Source organism: Pteropus alecto, unplaced genomic scaffold (genome assembly GCF_000325575.1).
Source record: "Pteropus alecto unplaced genomic scaffold, ASM32557v1 scaffold25, whole genome shotgun sequence".
Lineage (NCBI taxonomy): Eukaryota > Metazoa > Chordata > Mammalia > Chiroptera > Pteropodidae > Pteropus > Pteropus alecto.
The window spans coordinates 19,860,042-19,880,424 of NW_006441955.1; the positions used below are offsets into that span (position 1 = coordinate 19,860,042).

General features: G+C 34.5%; 1 protein-coding gene across 1 annotated transcript in view; it reads right to left on the bottom strand.

Moving 5' to 3' along the window:
* Window positions 1-20,383, bottom strand: part of NEGR1 (neuronal growth regulator 1) — a 773,362-nt gene that overhangs the window by 443,168 nt on the left and 309,811 nt on the right. Inside the window, exon 2 of the mRNA XM_006919323.1 lies at window positions 17,888-18,120. Coding sequence (XP_006919385.1) covers window positions 17,888-18,120 — 233 coding nt within the window. The remainder of the gene's footprint in view (window positions 1-17,887; window positions 18,121-20,383) is intronic.

Genomic DNA, 20,383 nt, shown 5'->3' on the forward strand with positions numbered 1-20,383 from the left:
ATTCTTAAAGTAATTTCATACCATTGCCCTGACAGGAAATGCCAACAACCTTGAATTCTCTTGATCGGGCAAGAAAGTGGGATCTGCATGGTTTCTTAAAAGGTTTACTGGCCTGCTGTCTTTTCTTTCTCCATTCTGTGCTGGACACAGGACTTTGGCTTACCCCTGACGTAGGCTGTCCGTGTGATTTTCCTACTGCCATACATGTCCCCAGAAGGTGCAGACCCAGCCTGCTCACTGGCACTTGAGATGGCTGTGACGCAGCTTAGGAAGAATTGCATCCTGTCTGACTGTCCTTCTGCTTTGAAGGATGATGGAGAGAAACCCGAGATGGGAGGGTTGGCAGGCGGAGGTGGAGTAAAGGTGGGCGGGGCTGGCTCAGGCCCTGTGCTGGTATTTCTCTTTCTTTTGTCCTATTCTAATGTTAAGTCATTTGGCAAAGATTGTATTTGAATAATTGCTGCCTAACCTTTCTCTGTGTTTAGTTTTAGAGTAACACTTTAGCCCTTTCCACTATGTAAGCCATGTAATGGAATCATAATTCTGAAGACGCCATTTTCTCTCCAAGGCATGGTTTTATTATGACTCATATCAGTTAGGACAGAGTAAATAAATTAATTATGCAAATATTTATTAACTATAAATAAAAGCATATTGCCTACCCTTACATGGTTTATATTTTAGCCTGAACACAGATATATTAACCAATAATAGAGTATGATGGAAGGGTGGGAAGGGTCAGAGATGACTCAGAGAAGGGGTGATTAATTCTGCTTAGAGGGAAGAAAAAAGGTTCAAGGAAAAACAAAAATATAGAGAAGTGAAACACCAGAATTCTTTAAGGAGACAGTAAAATGTTCAGTACATCCATAGAGTAAGGATGGACAAAGAACAGAAAAGAGAAGCAGGATTATTGCATTGGGGGAGGCAAGCAGTGAGGGGTTCACTTGCCATTTTATAATTTAAAAAATCATATAAAGTACAAAGTGAAAAGCATAATGAGTCTTATTCGAGACAAAGTGTCTTCTATTCCTCCTTACTAACCACCAGGATGGTGATAGCCAAATTGGTGGCAAAGTTCCAGATGGTGTGGTGATCCCTAAAAAAAAATACCCATTCATCATGACACACTGAAAATGTAAAGAATACATGTAGAACAATCAGGTCAAAAATACCAAAACCTAGAGATTTTTCAACCCCAAATACACTATATTCTTTCCATTAGATAGACTATTCCAAATGATGGGCTTTGTGTTTTATTCGGCCATGTGCAAAACTTTCAGTCTGGGCTCAAGCAAAGGGGTTCCATGGGACTGTATATAATGGGCCATTTTTTAATATTTGATTGATGATAGAGTCTGGGAAAGAGAGAAAGGTAGAGGTTGATGTAATATTTTCTTCTTGGTATTTCATGTGTATTCATATGCCCTCTACATCTCAAGCTGTGTCAATGTTCTTGATTTTATGTGGTAGTTAGAGAGGACAGAAGCCGCACTTGGCAGAGTGCACTATGTGGCACTCGGTGCCTATGGCTACTCATAAATATCACTGTGGTACTGATATGGAATGTTAAGAACTACAGTGGGACAAGGGACAAAGAAAGAACTGAAAATTTATGGAGTATATTAAATCGAACTGGCATATTTAGTTATCTTTGAACAGTGATATAACATTTTAATAATAAGTAGAACAAATAACTCCTATTCTTTCAAAGGTGATGAACCAGAAGACTGACTCCTTCACTTATCTTACAGGAACAAAACAGGAGATAATGACTCTTCCTATTTGATTAACTCCATATTTTAAGCCTATGAATTCAAAGGGTTCAGGGACTCATACATTCCTTCCCTTTGATCTCGATAAAGCCACACCAATTTTTTAACTACATTGAAATGCAGTAAATTCAAACCATATTTTGGCTGCAGCCAAAGTGGATAACAAACCACACTTCAGAAAGCACGGATTGAGTTAGGTTGCCTTTAAGGGAGACCTCACTGCTGTGTACTGCGAAGTTAAAAGAGGAACATATCATACTGTCAAAGATAAGTGGGCTGTGTGAACTGCGAGCTCAAAAGCCTCACAGTAATCCCAACCACATGCCAACTCTCAGAAAGTGGGGCAGTGTCTCCTTTGGAGATGGGAAGAAAAAAACACTCTTCAAGTATGCAAAGCTGACAATTCTCCATGAGAGATGGATGAGCCATGGAATGTTTTCTGCCTTCAAATAATTGTTCAAATGTTCTGCAAGGTGTTTTTATTAGCTAAATAAATACTTTTGAGAGCAATTTTTATTTGTCTAGAGCAGACTTAAAGTAACCATTTTCAGGAGACTTCAGGAGGTCAGGAACTTCAAGGGTAAATTTATGCTACTTTGAAAAATACACGTAGCTTTTTCTGTTAAAAACACTTATTTTTAAAGAAAGTACGGGATGCTACATCTAAACAAACAAACAAACAAACAAACAAACAAACAAACAACAACAACAAAACAAGTATGCCAAACCTAAAAATTTGAGTTTTCTCTTTTGTGCTGCTATTCTGACATTTCACTCTTGGTCACTCAAACCCCAATTCACTAATACACTCGAAACCTGATTCACTTCACTTCATTTCATTGTTTGCTCAGAACAGATTATATAACAGGCAAAGATTGAAGGTCAAGTTTATTGATTAAAACCCACAGCAATGAACTATCTATTAAGCTAGGGTAACTGACTCCCTTGTGGCTTCATCCACATGGAATTCTTCTAGATGGAGTGATTTTAACAGAAATCAGTAACATTATAAGATTTCAAAGAAACAAAAATTCTATTTAGATATCTTATAATTTATAAAGTGCTCACATTCACAAAAAACATCTCTACATTCACAAAAAATCTCTACTTTCACAAAAAAAAATCTCTACTTTCACACAGTTCCTTCCATTTCTACAGTATCCAAACTAGTTCTCAGAACTTCATTCAAGTGTGGGCTATCACAATACTTATCCAAGTCTCTATATCATAATTTTGTTTCACTCAAATAAAAAAATTTAAAGACATGTTATTCTACTTCTACTCCCCTCATTTAACTGAGCCTATGCTAGTCTAAAAAGATACAAATTGAATCACTAATTCATGATGGTATATTATCTCACACATTATTTTAAGAGGACAGCCTCATAATAATGCTAGATAGTGTTCAATATAGCTATTACATAAATTCATCAGTTAAACAATAAGGCCTTTTGTGGGTAAATTGTTGGTAGATGTTACCAAGTTCTCCATTTGTCGACCTTTTTTTCTGGGCTTCTTAATGAAAACATCTTAACCTGTTTTAGTGTCAGGGACTTAGAGACTAGGATAAAAATGATAATCACTATTCCTAGGGGAAAATATTCAAAATGTACCAAATGTACCAAAAATGTACCAAATTTTACATATACTCTCACAGATTTTATTTATGGTTAAAGAATCTCTGAATTTAAAGTCATGTTACCTTTCATCTATTGTAACAGCTCTTCCTTAAAGTAAAAATGTTCTTCAGTAAAGAAAGAAACAAGTCATACCACATCAGCCAAGGAAGGCTGTGTCAGAATTTGAGGAAATTTGTTATTTAAAAATCTCAAACATATTTTGTCAATCTTGTCAGTTGTTCTTCTTTTCTTTATATATGTAAGACTGTGTTTCCACCATTGCCAACTGTCGAGAGGATGGAGCTGGATGAATAACTCTAAAGTTTCCGTATGATGACACTCATAACTGCTGCTCGGCTTCCTGTGGCAGCTTCTTAATCTGAGGAAGCTCCCAGCCAAGGCTCCCCAGGGCTCCCTGCTTAAACTCTCTGCAGCTGCTCCTTTCGGCAATGAATGACTCCAGTCAGCAGTGGAGCCCAGCAATTACAGCCTCCCACAGCTGCTCCCCAAGAGTCCCATTGCTTCCCCCATGCTCAAACAACCTCCAACAGCATCTTGATGTCTCAGGAGCTGCACATTTGAGCATTTCTTTGTCAGCACCACTTCAAAAGGACATTTTATGGTAACATTCTAATGGAGCCAATCTGAAGAGCTGGTTCCATTCCAAAACTGCCAATCCCCCAACCCTCGTTCGATTTTATGGAACAAGACCATGTGATGTCACACTTCTAACTGCTTTTTCAGCACTTTCTGGGTCTTGAAGTAGCTTCTCATTCATCCATGAATGATTTATTATACACATTAAGAGTAACTTCTAAGCAGTTTCCTATGGCAAACCATCAGTCCCTGCCTTGTAATCAAGCCTCAAGCCTCTCTCCTTACCAACTACTTCACTCCAAAGGTTGGGTATGATCTTTCATAAAAGGAGGACAATTTCCTTTTTATATATATCTGCATATATATCTTTCCTAGCCTCTAACTAACTTTTGATCACTCATTTGCATTATGTTCGCATTGCCCCTACTAGTATGTAGGCTCCTGGAAGGGAAAATATAATCCTTATTTGTGAATCTTTGTTTTCCTAACACCCAACAACAATGCTTAGCACAAGACAAATGCTTAAAGAATGTGCCTAGGTTGCATTCAAGTTAGTCTTCAAAGTCAGGTAACTGGTTTACTGGAGAAGAGTTCCAAATTGCTTTTCATTTGTTTCCCCATAAGGCACAGGTGCAGCTGTAAAAATCAAGGCCCAGAATATTGCTGGACAGCTACTAGGTTCCCAGGGTAAATGTACTACCACACTCCATAGCCTCTCTGTATGTTATTTTTCTTAAAGTTACCATCTGTGTGGGTAACAAAAGACTGCCATTTCCACTCATGCCATCGTGTATGTGGAGCTCTAATATTCATTAAACATACAACTGAAATGTTAATGATAATTGCACTCAAAAAGATAATAAAGAGAGGCCCAAAGCTCATATAAATTTTAGCATTTAATGATTATGCATACTTTTATATTTTCTCTCTAATTTATCTTACTTTCTGATAATTAGGAAAATCTGAGATCCCAATATATGTGTAATTAATTTCAAAATTTGTTTTTAAAATTTTTTTATACTCCAGAATAAGATATATACTTTTCCAGAATGTAAAGAGGTAATTATCATTATATAAAATGGTTACCTATGCAGAAGATAGACCTAAAACATAGCTTTTGTAGGCATTTACAAGTAGGAAACACTTAATAATTTTAGGGGGAAAAAATCTGTATCTGTCAGGATTGAGTCAGAAAAATAAGAAAACAATCTAAGTATATCAAAAAAAAAAGGGTGGGGGGTAATACAGGGAGTAATTTATACAAGCAATGAAGGGCTAGGAAGCAAAAGCATGTGAAAATGAGGAAATTCAGATATTTGTAACAAGTAGCCACTAATACTCCTACAAGTAGGTATCTTTACCAGAGCCCAGAGGCTGAGACTGTTCATCAAGAACTAGACCCACAGCATGCAACTGCCCTATGTCATTGGGATAATGGGCTGGTCAGCAGAAGCTAGAGTCAAGGAGGAAAAAGGCCTTGCAAGAGACACTGGCTGTGTCAACGAGGAAGGAGAAAATTGCCTGACTTCCCCATTCCTCCTGTCCATCCCCTCCTATTGGGATAATCCTGCCAGAAACCAGAAAATATAGCAGCCAGGGAACACAATCACGGAAATCAACCAGCCCCATTTTAAAAAGCACAGCAAAAGAGGTACAAAGAATGGCTCTGAGATCAAATAGGCAAAAATAATTTCCACTATATTTTTTCCTTAATTTTAGGTAGTAATTAGTTTTCAAAAAGAAATGTAGAATTCTTTCCAATTATTGTAGCTAAAAACCTTAACACTGGTAAAAATTTATTATATCTTTTCACATGGAATTTTTCCACAGGAAGAACGAGTAATTAACTTTATTAATATTTTACAATTAACTTTATTATTTATATTCTTAAATAGTAATCACTTGGAATCAACGAAATAAATCTCAATTATATCCTCATTCAAACAGAGAAAGAGGAAAGGATCTATCTGTACATTATTAGCTCACTGGAAAAGGAATGATGATAACATCAATTAAATACCTACTCTGAATCAGATACTTAGAGAAATTTCTCATATACCTAATTGATTTTCTTTTTTAAATTTTCACAGCAATCCACACAGTTGGGTATTATTTTTACTTCTCAGAGAATGAAAATGAGTGTTAAAGAGATGAAGACACTTAACTAAGTTCATATACTTTATAAATATCAGAGCTGGAAGTCACCTGAGGCCAATCTAATGTCCATGCCATAGTAAGCTACTTAGGATAACATTAGCTTCAAAGGAAGAAATAGCACACACCATTATTAAATGAGAAAAAAAATCAGAATCTTTCTGGTCATTGGCTAGCTTGTACTCCTAAGAGACTTTATTCATATATTAAATATTTATCTATTAGTTATTAAATATTTATTTCATCCCCAATTATATGTTGCCCCTTGTTATAGTCACTGAGCAGGGCAGTAGATAAATAAGATCCATATTTACATAGAACTTGTCACAACCTGCCATGCACTGGAGGATTAAAGCATGCGTCTATCTTTTCTACTAGTTCAATGGTTCTCATTCTGGGGTGATTTTTACCCCAGGAAACATTGAGCAATGTCTAGAGGTATTTTGGGATGTCACAGTCAGGGAATGCTACTAGTATCTTCGGTATTGAGGGCAGTGTTTTAAATCCATTCAGGCGATCACAAAATATAAACCGGGTGGTTTATAAACAATGAGCATTAATTTCTCACAATTCTGGAGCATGGGAAGACCAAGATCATGGTACCTGCAGATTCTGTGTCTGGTGAAAACCCACTTCCTAGATCACCATTTTTCACTGTTACAACCTCACATGGAAAGAAGGAAGAGGGGTTTCTGTTGGGTCTCTATTATAAGAGCACTAATCCCATGGATGAAGCCTCCACCTTCATGACGTAAGCACCTCCCAAAGGCCCTACCTTCTGATATCATGACATTGGGCATTAGGTTTCTACATAGGTATTTTGTGGGTGGGGGAGGGGTCCACAAATATTCAACCTATAGCAGCCACGGACGTTCCTAAACATTCTACAAAATATAGGACATTTCCTCCCCTCCAACTACACACACACACACACAATAATTATATGGTTCAAATGTCAGTTGTGCCAAGATTGAGAAAAACACTGCCCTAGGTGTATATAAAGATATTTTTATTTGTGAGTGTGTGTGTGTTAGTTTTCTATTTGCTCCCATAAATTACTTTAAAATTAGTGGCTTAAAACAACACAAATTTATCCTACAGTTCTATAGGTTAGATGTCCAATATAAGATCTCAGTGAAAAATTGAGCTGTTGCTAGGGCTGTGTTCCCTTCTGGAGTTTTTAGTAGAGCATCCATTTCCTTACCATTTCCATCTTTTAGAGGCTGCCCACATTCCTTGGCTCATGATCTCCTTCCTCTATGTTTAAAGCCAACGATGGTGGCTTGAGTCCTTTTTACATCACATCACTCCGACCTACTTCCACAGTCATATCTCCCTGTCATCTTCCACCTCTCTCTTCCACTGTTAATCACCCTTGTGATTTCATTGGGCCCACCTAGATAATCCAAGATGATATCCCAATGTTAATATTAGGTGATTACAATCTTAATCTCCCTTTGCTATGTAACCTAACATATAGACATGTTCCAGAGGTTACAATGTGGTCATCTTTAGGGACGATTATTATGCTTACCAAGAGGAGGAATGCATGTACACCTTTTATCAAAGTTATTTGCACAGATAGGTATTAAATTAAAGTGAGACTACTACAGAAGAATTGTTTGAATTAAACTGAATTATTTTAGATATCCTTTTAAATTGGACTACCTTTAAAGGAAAGGTTCATAAGTACAGCAAAAGCAATATTCATGCTTTGCCTAACTCTATACTAAAAAAGAGTTCTAAAATTTATCCCTCCTTACGTCTTCAACATGACATTTTAACATGTGTCCAACCACAAACTTGCTGAAATTAAAACCTGAAAGAATGAGTGAAACATATGAGAGGAATTTCTAATAGTGTTATTTTTGACCTTTTAAAATATTAACCTCTCACTTAGGTTTGGCATTAGGAACTCTTGGTTATAATCTTTGTAGCTAAGACTGTCCCATACAAAGCGTTTGTTGTTGTTGTTGTTGTTGTTGTTGTTGTTGTTGTTGTTTTCCCTCAAAATTACATTGCTAGAAGAAAAACATTTCTTTGGTAAAATGTCTGTATCCCATTTATTATTTTTTCACTATAGCATGCAATCACTATTCTGCATTTCTGAAAACATGGGGATTAGCAGAAGATAAGGATGCTATGACCTGAAATGAAAATAAGCAACTTAAGTCATGAATGCCTAACTAATCCTTTTAATTTAAAATTTTTCCTGTTTATGTCAGCATCCCTGGTGTTATACTCTAAAGATAGCATCAATACATTAAGTCACTGCTTAAGCAAAGTGACTGGCATGAAGCCAAGGAAGAAAAAGCTCAGATATATATATAGCCAATAAATCTCTATAGAGTCCCTAGTATTTTAGGTCACTTTCCTGAATTTCTGGGAGTCAACAAGCATTAAGACCCAGTCCTTAACCTCAAGGAGTTCACTGGGGTTTTTATTTGGACTCTATGCATAGATTTAGGGGGTATGACCATTCTACTCACATAATGAAGTTTGTAAAATGTTAAGGCTATGTATATTTTTCTATAGACCAGGTCTACAGGTTTTATCAGATTTTCAAATCGGTTCATGACCACAAAATGTTTAAGAACCACTAGTCTAGATGCAAACTAATAATCAGGGTTAGAAAGCCCTGACAGCTAAGTGCAGGTACATGGTCTACCTTTTCTGAGTCTCTCTACTACTCTCTCTAGACAACTAGAAGATGCCAAAGGAGTGAGAAGTGAAGTGGTTTGGGGCAGATAGACATTGGGACATAAAGTCATTCTGATTCTGCAAATTAAACTTTGCCACCAATCTTAATTATGCCCATTTTCCTCTTGGCACTACACAGAATTAATTTTTATTATTCTGCTATAAATCATAAGATAAACAATTATCATAGCAGATTCAAATTTTCTCCTCTGCTAAATTTTATCTTTGTCCTACATAAAGATTACAAGGGGCATGTGATTAAGAATTTAGTTAATGAAAACACAAAATCTTAATTGCCTTGGTAGTAATTTCTTAACTATAATCATAATTTGGAGAAAAAACAGTAAAATAATTTTCTAGTTCAAATCGTATTGCAATGACTTCCAAGGAGAAGTCACATTACTTCATCAGACTTAGATTTTACTTACAGAGTTTCTCAAAATAAGTGGACCAGCTAAAGCTTGGTAATCTTTTATTTATAGAGAGATTTTCATACTGATAGTGTACATTGCTTTGGGATTTGACACTTATTACTCACAAAGTTATTTTCCTTGTTTTCTGGAAAAAAAAATAAAGATATTCTAAGATAGGCAACAAATATTATTATTTGGAAATGACAATACACAAAATAAAACTCAGAATCACTGCCAAGAAAATAAAAGTGTGACCAGTCTAAGCTTTGAGATACTTATCAAACTATGTGCTTCAAGAACTACAATAAATATTCATTAGTCACTGAAGGGATTTTTAAAGGGCAGCAAATTTTGCTTAAAGAGTAATTACTTCAAAATATTTTCAAACTGTACTGAAAATATTGTTACCAACACCAGAAATATTGCTTTCCTCAGTCTCAAAATGAGTGATAAATACTGTTCTTCCTCTTATACACCCCATTCTCAGATATCATTTTATATAACATTTGCCAAAACTTAAAACTTGAAGAGAAGGACAAGGTAGGGCAGTTTCTCCTCAATACTACTGACCACAAACTATACACCTCTTTGATCTCACTGTCCCTCTTCGGCCACCCCTCAAAAAATAATACAACTCATGAACAGATCAGAGGAACTGAAGTAGAACCTTCCTTGTTGGCATAGTTCACTAGTTAGCAAAGATGCTTATTCAAATTTTAATATCGTTCCCTTCGCTGTTACCAACTCACCAGGTTCAGGAAAAGTTTCCATGAAAGTTCCTCCTAGAAGATAAAGAGGTGACTCACATGAAAGCCAATAGTGTGCAATATCTGTCAATATTATTTTTCTTGCTCTTTCCTACCTCTATTTCCTTTGTAAGTAATAGCATATTGGAAGTTTATAAGAAAATAACAACTCATTCAGTCCTTCTGCATATAGTAGGCAGCACATTATGGGTTTTTGCATAGTTTTGGTGTACAGTACTAGTCTAATATAGATCTTATATTAGACTGTATATGAAACTTTATGTATTGATTCCTGGTTAGAAAATTAGGATTACTACATTTCAGAAAAAATATTTTTCAATAAAAATACTATTTATTAAATTCTACTTTCTCTTTCTGCTACTGCGTTTATCTCAATTGCAGAAAAATAATAGTCTACAATCCTCTAAAACTATATTTTAAAAAGGCAACAATATCTAGAAGTGAAGAAAAATGTCTATCCTGAAAGAAGTGCCAATATCAAATGAAATTTCACCAAAAATTAGTTCAATTAACCTTATTTCTTATGGACCTTAGTAGCTAAACCAATAACTTAATTGATGTCAATACTCTCAGATAAAAGTGAGGTAATAGTTTCCTAGAAGCTGTCCTGATACACACTGCCACATAATCATAGAATTCTAGCCAGACAGGAATGTCTGAAAACAATGGCAACAACAAAAACCTAAATAGCCTCCTGAAATATGCATTAATTCTTAAAATTATTATAAAATTCTTCACTGGTTAAAAAAGCCTATCCCATGTAAGTGCAGGTGAGTGGACCAGTGTTTCTCTGTGAAAGTAAGCCTGGGGGAATAACTTTACTGAAGTCTAGATCACAAATGATACCTAATTTTCCCTAGGTTTCACAATTAGGCATAATTGTTCCAAACCGTTTAGATACCAGACATATTTTTAGATACCATAATATTTTTCAAGATTTCAATAACACTACCTCATATATTTCAACAGATTAAATGTTTCCCATTGGATAAAGCACCTGGGGAATACAATGACAGTCCTATTACCTAATGAGGCATGTACTCTAAAATGCGTATATATTCTTTTCTCCCTAAATTACAAATTTGGATATTTCAGAATAGAAGAAATAGAAAAATAGGGTATGTAGGTATGGTTCCAATGTTACTACTGCATCATTGTGGGGAAAATCTGTAAGGACTAATACAATCTTATTTATATCATATAAACTACTGACTCGGGTTTTGACCCACTGATCAGCATTCAGGTATTGATTAGTCTGTGAGCTTGGTATATTGTGGCTCTCATTGAATTGGTGTAAGCAAAGAATTATTTATGGTAGCATAGATAGGAAGTTCCTGCAGAGAGAATGAGAATGAGTTTGTACACCCTATATCAATGCAATTTTTTCTCAGTTATTTGATATTACTTATAACCTAATTTTAGAAAGCAAATTATGTTTTCTTATAAGCAAATAATATATAGGTATTATCATATTTAAGGTGATCTTAGAAAGTGATCTCTGTTATCTAGTTAATGCAATGCAGATATAGATCACACAAAAAACTAAGTCACTTTTGGGAAGTATTCTGAATTTTTTCCTAACACGAAAACAAAAACTGAGTTTGTGGATACAGAGAATAGACTGGTGGTTGTCAGAGGTGAAGAGGGGAGAGATGGATGAAAGGGGTTAAAAAGTACAAACTTCCAGCTATAAAATAAACAAGTCATGGGGGTGTAAACTATAGCATGGTGACTGTTGGAGGAGATCATCTAGAAAACATGATGACAGGTTGGCCCTTGAGCTGGACTCAGGCAATCTGAAGGTTCTTATCCCTCCTTCATCCTTGGAAAGTAGGTTTTGCCTACTTCTTTTAAACTAGGAGCTGTTAAAAGAATTCAGACCAGAGAGTTAGGAGTTGTTGAGACTATCTGGACTGAATACGTTACTAAACCCCATCAAGGGCTCTACAAAAACATTTAAGATTCTTGCAGGCAGGTGTGGAGACCTACTCATTTTGTGGTTGCCCAAGACAAATCTTATGTGTGAATTGCCTTACTTCTTAAGCCTGCCACCTACCATTCTGGAGTGGTCTGCTTCTTTCTTGGGTCTCTCCTTTCCCCCCACGTACCAAGGCCAGTTTCAGATTCTACCAGGGGATCTCTCATGGTTTAGAGCCAACAGTGACTATAGTTAATAATGTTCTATATATTTGATAGCTGCTAAGAGAGTAAATAAAAGTTCTCATCACAAGAAAAAAAGCTACAATTATGGTGATGGATGGTGATGGATGGATGGTGATGGATGTTAATTAGACTTATTATAGTGACCATTTCACTATATATATATATGTGTGTGCATATATACACACACATGTACACATATATATATACAATAATTATGCTGTATACCTGAAACTAATATAATGTTATATGTCAATTACATCTCAAAAAAAAAATAAATATTTAAGAGAGAATATACTTTATAACTTATTCTACCTTATAAGTATATTATGAAGTTACATTCCTAAAAGCAAAAGGTTATTTGGTTGAGATAATGAAATAGCATTATGTTAAAGAACCATTTTTATTTTAGGTAGCTTAGTATTTGTTTCCATGTTAAAAATATTAAGGATATATGTTTTGTGTCTCTATTATTTTTTGTGTGTGTTTTAAAGCATGTCCCAAACTGGATTCCTATATATAATCTTAATCTCCCCACAGATACAAACAGACATTGAAGAAAACAGAATGGGAGCCAGTCTGAGGGCCCTGTCTTGAGCCATCATTGCTTTCAGGCAATGCCTATTTTGACATCTATGAGCTCTGTAAAACTTTTCCTAGGGTGGATAATTTTTCTTTGGTTTCATTTTATAGCTCATTGAAAAGTTTGAAATATTTACAGTTGCAAAACAATGACTTGACTTTTATAATGTATGTGGTATTTTGACATGCTTTTTTGACCATTATAGCTTTTTTTCCCCTTTTAAATCTTTAGAGGAAGGCAGGCCTATGTCTTGTGATGCTGTTATTGCCCTTCAGCTTGACTTGGAGCAGAAGTGTAGTGTCCTTCTCTTCCAGTATGTACCTTGTCAAGGTTTTAGTGTTCATAAAAAGGGTGTTAATATTAGATTAAGACATACTGGTCTTTATAGAATATGGCTCTATACTTGTAGCCACAGAGAATAATTGCTCTCCAGATATTCATTGGTAAGTATAATTTTGAAACATCTGTACCTAAATTCCTATACAAAGACCCATTGAGAAAAATAATATTTGTGAAGATTTGATACAGGAAGCATAGGCTCTAAAATTTACTCACAGAATAAGCAATAATCGAAAAATCTATCTCCCTGTTATTGAACTAGCATCTTGTTGAATTTATTTTTAGATATTTAATTAATTTTTAAAAATTTTCCTGCACTTCAGGTTATATTGAAAGAAGTTATAAGGAACAATCCTATGAATGAGTGCTATGAGTACTATATGCTTATTGTTAAGTTTTTCTTTCAGCTCACTGTGATATTCTGAGATGATTCAGTAGGAATGCTTCTCCATTCTGAGTAACAGGATCAGGGTAGTAAGAAATATGTTTTAACCCTATGGTCCATGAAATGAATAACTGATCCTTTTTCTCTTTCTGTGTTGGCTGCTAGAATACTTAGAACTAAATTTTTTACCAAGCCTTAAAAATATACAGAAATCATGTCATGGATTTTATGATCTAACCTCACCTTTCATTGCATCCCATTCCTTACCATATAGTTTGTTTGCTTTGGATTTCTTCTGTTTATCTTGGTTCACTAAATACTTCTTTATAAACCACTTTAAATCCTTTCCGATGTAAAACAAAATGCTGAAAATAGTGTTTGAATGTGTTGTCTTTCCACTTTACAAAGCCTTCCTCAAAACAATGAGTCAACCAGAGGCAAGGATCTAACCTTGTCATAGTTGAGGATCTTTGGGAAACAGACAAACGAAATAGAGTTTACAGTGCAAGATATTTATCAGGGAATATCCTTGTGATAAATCTCTGGAGAAGAAAGAAGAATAATTCAGGGATGAATAAAGCAAAACGTTAAGTTGCAGTTCATGCTGACCAAAAGCCTCAGCTGCTCTGGAGGGAGCCAAATGGCCCATTAGAGTTATCCTACTTTGAGCTGTAAGGGAGGAGCCTTTATATTCCTTGCATCAATCAGTCATCAGATGTTAGTTGCTCTAGGCAAAGCCTGACTTTGGGCAAGGTGGCTCTCTAAAGCTAAGGCTGTCTTTGAAAGGGCTAACCACCCAGTGCTGTCTGCTGATGACACTTCACAAGCCCATCCTTGGAAAAAGAAGTATAGCATCCAATCTCTTACAAATATTCTAGGTAAGTCCATAACCTAAGGAAATTAGAATACCCTGGGGAAATTAAATACCCTTGAGAAGTTATTTTGGTTATAGAGTTGTGTGCTAGTCAAATCTCCTTCTACTTTGCCTAGGAAAACCTAGAGCATATCTCGCTGAAAGGGTACAAGTTGAGTGATAAACACTCCACATAATTCCATATATTGTGTGGGTGCATGTGTCTTAAAATGACATATATTTATTACCTCACTTTCTGTCTAGGCAAATTTTAGCTAGGTCCTATGTTCATAGTCTCACAAGACTGCAAACAAGGTGTTGGCTGAGGTTTTTGTGTATAGTTATTATATAACATCAGTATCTGTACACAACCTAGACTTTAAACATGGATTCAAAGTAGAAACTAGCCCTGACATATATTTAAATGAACATCATTTACAGTTCATGCTTCCTGTCGTTACACTATTATAATAAGAATCTTTGGTTTCATAACAAGTATTCTTGCCTTGTACATTTTTATACTCATGAACAGGAAAGATTGCTCTTAGTAAATCTTACACCACATAATTAGAAACACTGAAAAATTAGGTAACTTGATTTATCAGCATTATATTATACATAGGTAATATTCTCACCAAGTCTATTAGCCAGTTTCCATCCTCTTGAAGCAAAACACCATCTTACAACATTCTTTAAATTCCATGACTACATACACTGACTGTTCTGCTCATTTGGTGAAAGAAAAACATGGAAATAAAGCATCCTTGCAGAGTAGATACTAGGTTCCACTATGCGAAACATTAGTTTGTTTGGTGCTCAATATAAGTATTACACAAGTATTATGGAATATTTTTCATTTTTTATCTTAAATAACATTTTTTTCCTTTCCAATCGAATGCAAATAATTACAGTAGATTTTTTTTCATCTGTCTTTTTGGTTTTGACTGGCATAGACCTTAGGATCTCATCTGAATCCTCATTTTTTAAGTGAGAAAACTAGAATTTAGAGAGGCTTGATAATTATTCATTTCATGAAGAAAATATCAAGATTGGAATCCAGGTTTTCAATTCCTACTCCAATGTTTTTTCTGCCCTATTACTCCATTCATTGATATTAATAGCTCTAAGAAATCAAAAGCACCGACAAATTTCTCATGCAATGTCTGCATTGGCAAGATATCCCTTTTATTACCCATTTTCTAAAATAATTTTATTTTTAAGTATCTCTTTTGAGTACATAGTTGCAACAATTAAAGATGAGCTTTGTTTTTGCCAGCCAATGTTTGTTTGACATCAGTGATTAATAGCCTCCTTTCGCTTGCTAAGTTTCTTTATCTTGGTGAATAAAGGCTTAACAAATTGTTAAGCAAAGAACATACACTTCGAAATTATCCAGACACACCTGAGCATCAGACAACCTAATGAATTTAGAGACTGAAAAGATGAGCACATCAGTTTATTTTCGTTCATTGAGAGGAAATGTAGCTTAAGTGGGGTTGACTTTTTATGACATTTATTTAGTTCTTGAATTGACTGACAAGCCTATTAATGTATTCCCTGAACTTTATTAATGTAATTGGAAAACTGCTCACATGTCAATCAACTTCTAATAAGTAATTATGCTTATAAATACTGCAAAATTATTAGCTTTTAATTTGACCTAACTGAATACTTTCAAAACAGTAATAGACATTTTCTTTTTCTAGAGGAACAAAATATTATACTGATAAAACATTCCGTAGGTTCATTCCTAAAATGCATTTCCTGAAACTGTGCTCAAAAGTTCACCATCATCAAATGGCCAGTAAAAAAAGAGTGCCAGACTAAGGCATGTAATAGCTTTAAAAATGTGTACAGTATTAACCAATTTATGTCATATAAAGTTATAAGGAGATCCTATTAAAAATAAACATGTGCCTGGACAAGGATTATATATCTATAGTCTGGTTTAAAAATATGGGTTTAACATGGGACAAGAGAGAATTAAAAAAAAAGGAATGAGGATATAGATAGTGTCTAGAAATATACCATTTAAACCTACAAGAAACAAAAAGATTTTATCTCAAGTCACTCAAATATATTATTGTCTAAGTGTACTTTTACTCATGTAATAAAAATCTTTTGTAGTCTCTGAGCTAGAAACTCAAATCAAAGGCCACTGAAACAAGAGAATAGGATTAGGCTTGGATAACGGAAGAAATGTGTTCCTGATTTGTAATCTCATGTCAGTTCTCAAGCTGGACAAATTCCTGACCTGGATAATCTCTGAATAAAGATGGAATTTGATAAAAACTACTATATTCTCATATGCTTTTAAATAAAGGATATTATATAGTCTGAAATGATCTGCAATGAGAACCACTGAGGAAATTCACTGATTTATTCTTCAATTTATACTTTCCTCCTTAAAGCTAATTGTTTAATTAATAAGTTCAATCTTTATCACAAAGTTAAAATATTTACGAATAATTAAAGTTGTGTTTGAATTCAGGTTTATCTTCACATAAGGAAATAAAGCTCAGTTAATAAAATTGTATATTAACAATCTTTTCCAGATGTAAGCCATGTACCTAAATTAATACTTAGTGTTAAGTATTGGAAGGGCAAACTCAGAGATAATACAAATAACTCGCTTACTCAGCATTCATGTTAGGAATAAAACATGCATTCACTGGCACCACATTATCGCATAATTTGTTATTAATTTTACTTAGAAATGCTGTAATGTCATTTTGAGTTCCACAGCATAATATTCCTATACAACCAACACATTATTAGTCTAAAAAGCATGAGGAAATAATGTAAAAGGGCAAAAATACACATTTTCCATTCTATTAGCATTATAACTGCATTTTTCTTGAGAAGTATTTGTATTTGGGATAAATATGCTCTTACATTTTAGTGTGCAAGAAAAATAATATAATTTGATGATTCTGTTTGTATCTGGAGACTATAATTTAGCTAGTATGATTTATGACCTACCAAAAGAACATCAAAGCATAAAGCATTGTGTACCATATTTTTTCAATTACTCTACATTTAAATAAAGTATTTCTAGAAGGCTGCTTCTTTTCATTGTGATTTGAATCTAAGTAAACAGAAGTTGAATTGAAACAGAGTTTTGCAAAACTGGAGGGCAACTTCTAAAGAGTTACTGTCCATATTTCAAAAAGTTCTAATATTTTAATGCAGCCATGATTGGTTATCAAATATTTATTTTAATGTATCAATCATGGGTTCTTAAAGATTCATTGAAGGGGTGACTCAAAGGAAGATACAAAGTGTAACATATATGAAAAATCATAATACGGTATTAATGAATAATTTTTATTTTGATAAGTGGGGATTTATAAAGAACACCTTGGGGGATTATATGAATGTAATAGCTGTTACATTTAATGGACTCTAAGAACATAAATCTTTGAAGACAATGACAACATATCTTTCAACATTGTCAGTTATTTCTGAGTCATTTCAATATCTAAATAGTGAACATTTCTAAGCATAGTCCTTCACAATATAGCAGTTATGGAAATACATACCTTGCACAGTTAGATGCACCTGCATTGTTCTCGGTGTATGTTGAGTCTGAACAGAACACGTGTATGGGCCATCATCTGTTACATCTACATTCTGTATCTGGAGGCTGTAGTCCCTTTTATTCAATGTTGAAATTGAAACTCGAGGATCCACTGACCACTTATCACCTCCCGCAAAAATAATACTTGACCGGTTCAGCCAGGCACCCTTTGAAGCTCCATCTTCCAAATAACACCTACAAATTACCAGAGACAGAACACTATTAATCAAAATGAAAATGAGGGACATTATCTTTGTTCTGACTGTATTTCCATATGCTGAATTATAGCACTTCACCAAATGCAAATATCAGACATAAATGCAGGAGACATGCACACACTGGTACATCTTTCATTCCCAGTACAAATGTGAAACAACACCTACATACAGTTTTGTTTTGTTTTGTTTTGTGTTATTTTGTCTTTTAAGAGTATGTGTGTATATGTGTGTTTTAATTGAAATCCAGTTAAAATCTTTTTGTAAAATTAAAATTAAGTAAAATTAAATAAGGTTAAATTAGTTTAAATAATTTTCAACATTAAAACACATTTCTCTTTGAAAGTGTAAGAAATAAGAAAGGTCTGGGTTATCCTCGTTCTACCCAATCTAATTCTGAATATAATGTACCAGATGCAGAAAGCATATAATAGTACCATACACATGTTTATTTTTAAATTACCTGCATTGGCAGAGTGGTAAGCCTGTACACTGAAACCATAAACTTCATTTTACTGATAATATTGCTGTTTTAATTAGATGTAGCAATTTTAATATAATACCTTTAGTAGCAAATTCTCACTGCCTTTTCAATAAACTCACCAACAGTATTTCCAGGAACCATTCATTTATCCAAGAAACATTTATAAAGCATGTACCATTTATGGATTCAAAATGGTATTGTCCTTGCTCTCCAAAATTTGGGCTATTATAGTCGAGTAATGAAGACAACCAAGCAATTTAGTTAATACTTCAAAAAAAATTATTAAATCAAGCTACAGGTTCATGAGAGACAAAAGAGAGATACTTGACTCAAAAAGGGTGTTGGGTATAGAAAAAGGCTTTTTGGAATAGGAAATACCTGAAACAAAGTGGTGAGGAGTAGAAGACATTGCATTCTGGACAGAGGTGCCATATGTGGGCAACGCCGGGGAAAGGTGAGAGAGAGAATCAGGGATTTCAAGGAAGTACAAATAAGTAAGAGATATAGAGGAAGGATGAGAGATGAAACTGGAAAGATACAATGGAGACAGATGACGATGGCAAGCATGGTGACAGTAGATTTTAAGGTCAAATTTGAAGCCATTTATTCAAAGTTGTATTCTATTCACAAGATTCAAAATATAGCTTTGAATCTAATAGAAGTTAGGCACATCAAGGTTTAGAACAGAAGGCTCTGGTCATATGTCAGTGATTTTGCTGAGGCCTGGAATTCTATGTTTCATCTTGAAAATGTTCTGATACAAATTAAAGACTGGTTCTTTCAAATGAGTACAAAGCACAGCCACAGAATGAAAATACACATACATCGAAATAGTTTGACAGCATTTCCAAAGAACACCTTGGGGGATTGAACACAGTGTTTGAGATTGCTACAAAATTGCAAGCTGAATGCAACAGGGTAGGCTGCTGTCAACTGTATGAAACTAATCAGCGAGTGAAAAAATAAGAAACAAGGTACATTGCAGAATCTAATTTACAGTCAGTTTCACCATCTACAGAATTCAAACTAGTAGAAGTCATAAAGGTCATTGTTAATTGAAAAGCTTTTTCTTAGGTACTTAATGAAGAAAATAAAACTCACTTTAATGACATAATTAAACAATTATAGTATATTGTCATTTTCAATAATATGCAAAAAGAAGATAGATTGAGGGGGCATATTTCCAATTTCACAAGATCACATTTTTACTGGTATAGGATAGAACACTGAAATACCACTGCTAGGATTGTGATAATTCCAATGTTTGTATTTATTATCTGGCTTCATCAAGTGTTTATTGTGTGACCTCTGTGTTTATGGCCTTCACTTGTTATCCTATCTTGTTATCCTGGTGCTCATAACAATCCCATGGAGTATGGATTGCTATGCCCAATTCATCATTAGAAAATAACTGGAATGTTTAAGTTATATGACTTGCCAAGCCACACTATGAGTGGATAACAAAACTGAATTTATAATCGAGTCTTATATTTCTACATTCAATGTCCTTTCCACCATAATGCTGATCAAAGACTTTTAAAATAGGTTTCAGAAAGGAGAAGATGATTAGAATGTTGCAGAAATTACTGCAAGTAATTTCTTATTTACCAAATGTGACCAACTACTTAACCTATCTTACTCTAAAGGGAGCAGAAAATTAATTATTAATGGCTATTTTACCATGAAAATCTGATTTTGAACACTCTGCCTTGCATTTCCCTTTCCCTAGAGGCAGCAGCAGCTTTATCCTTAAGGCGGG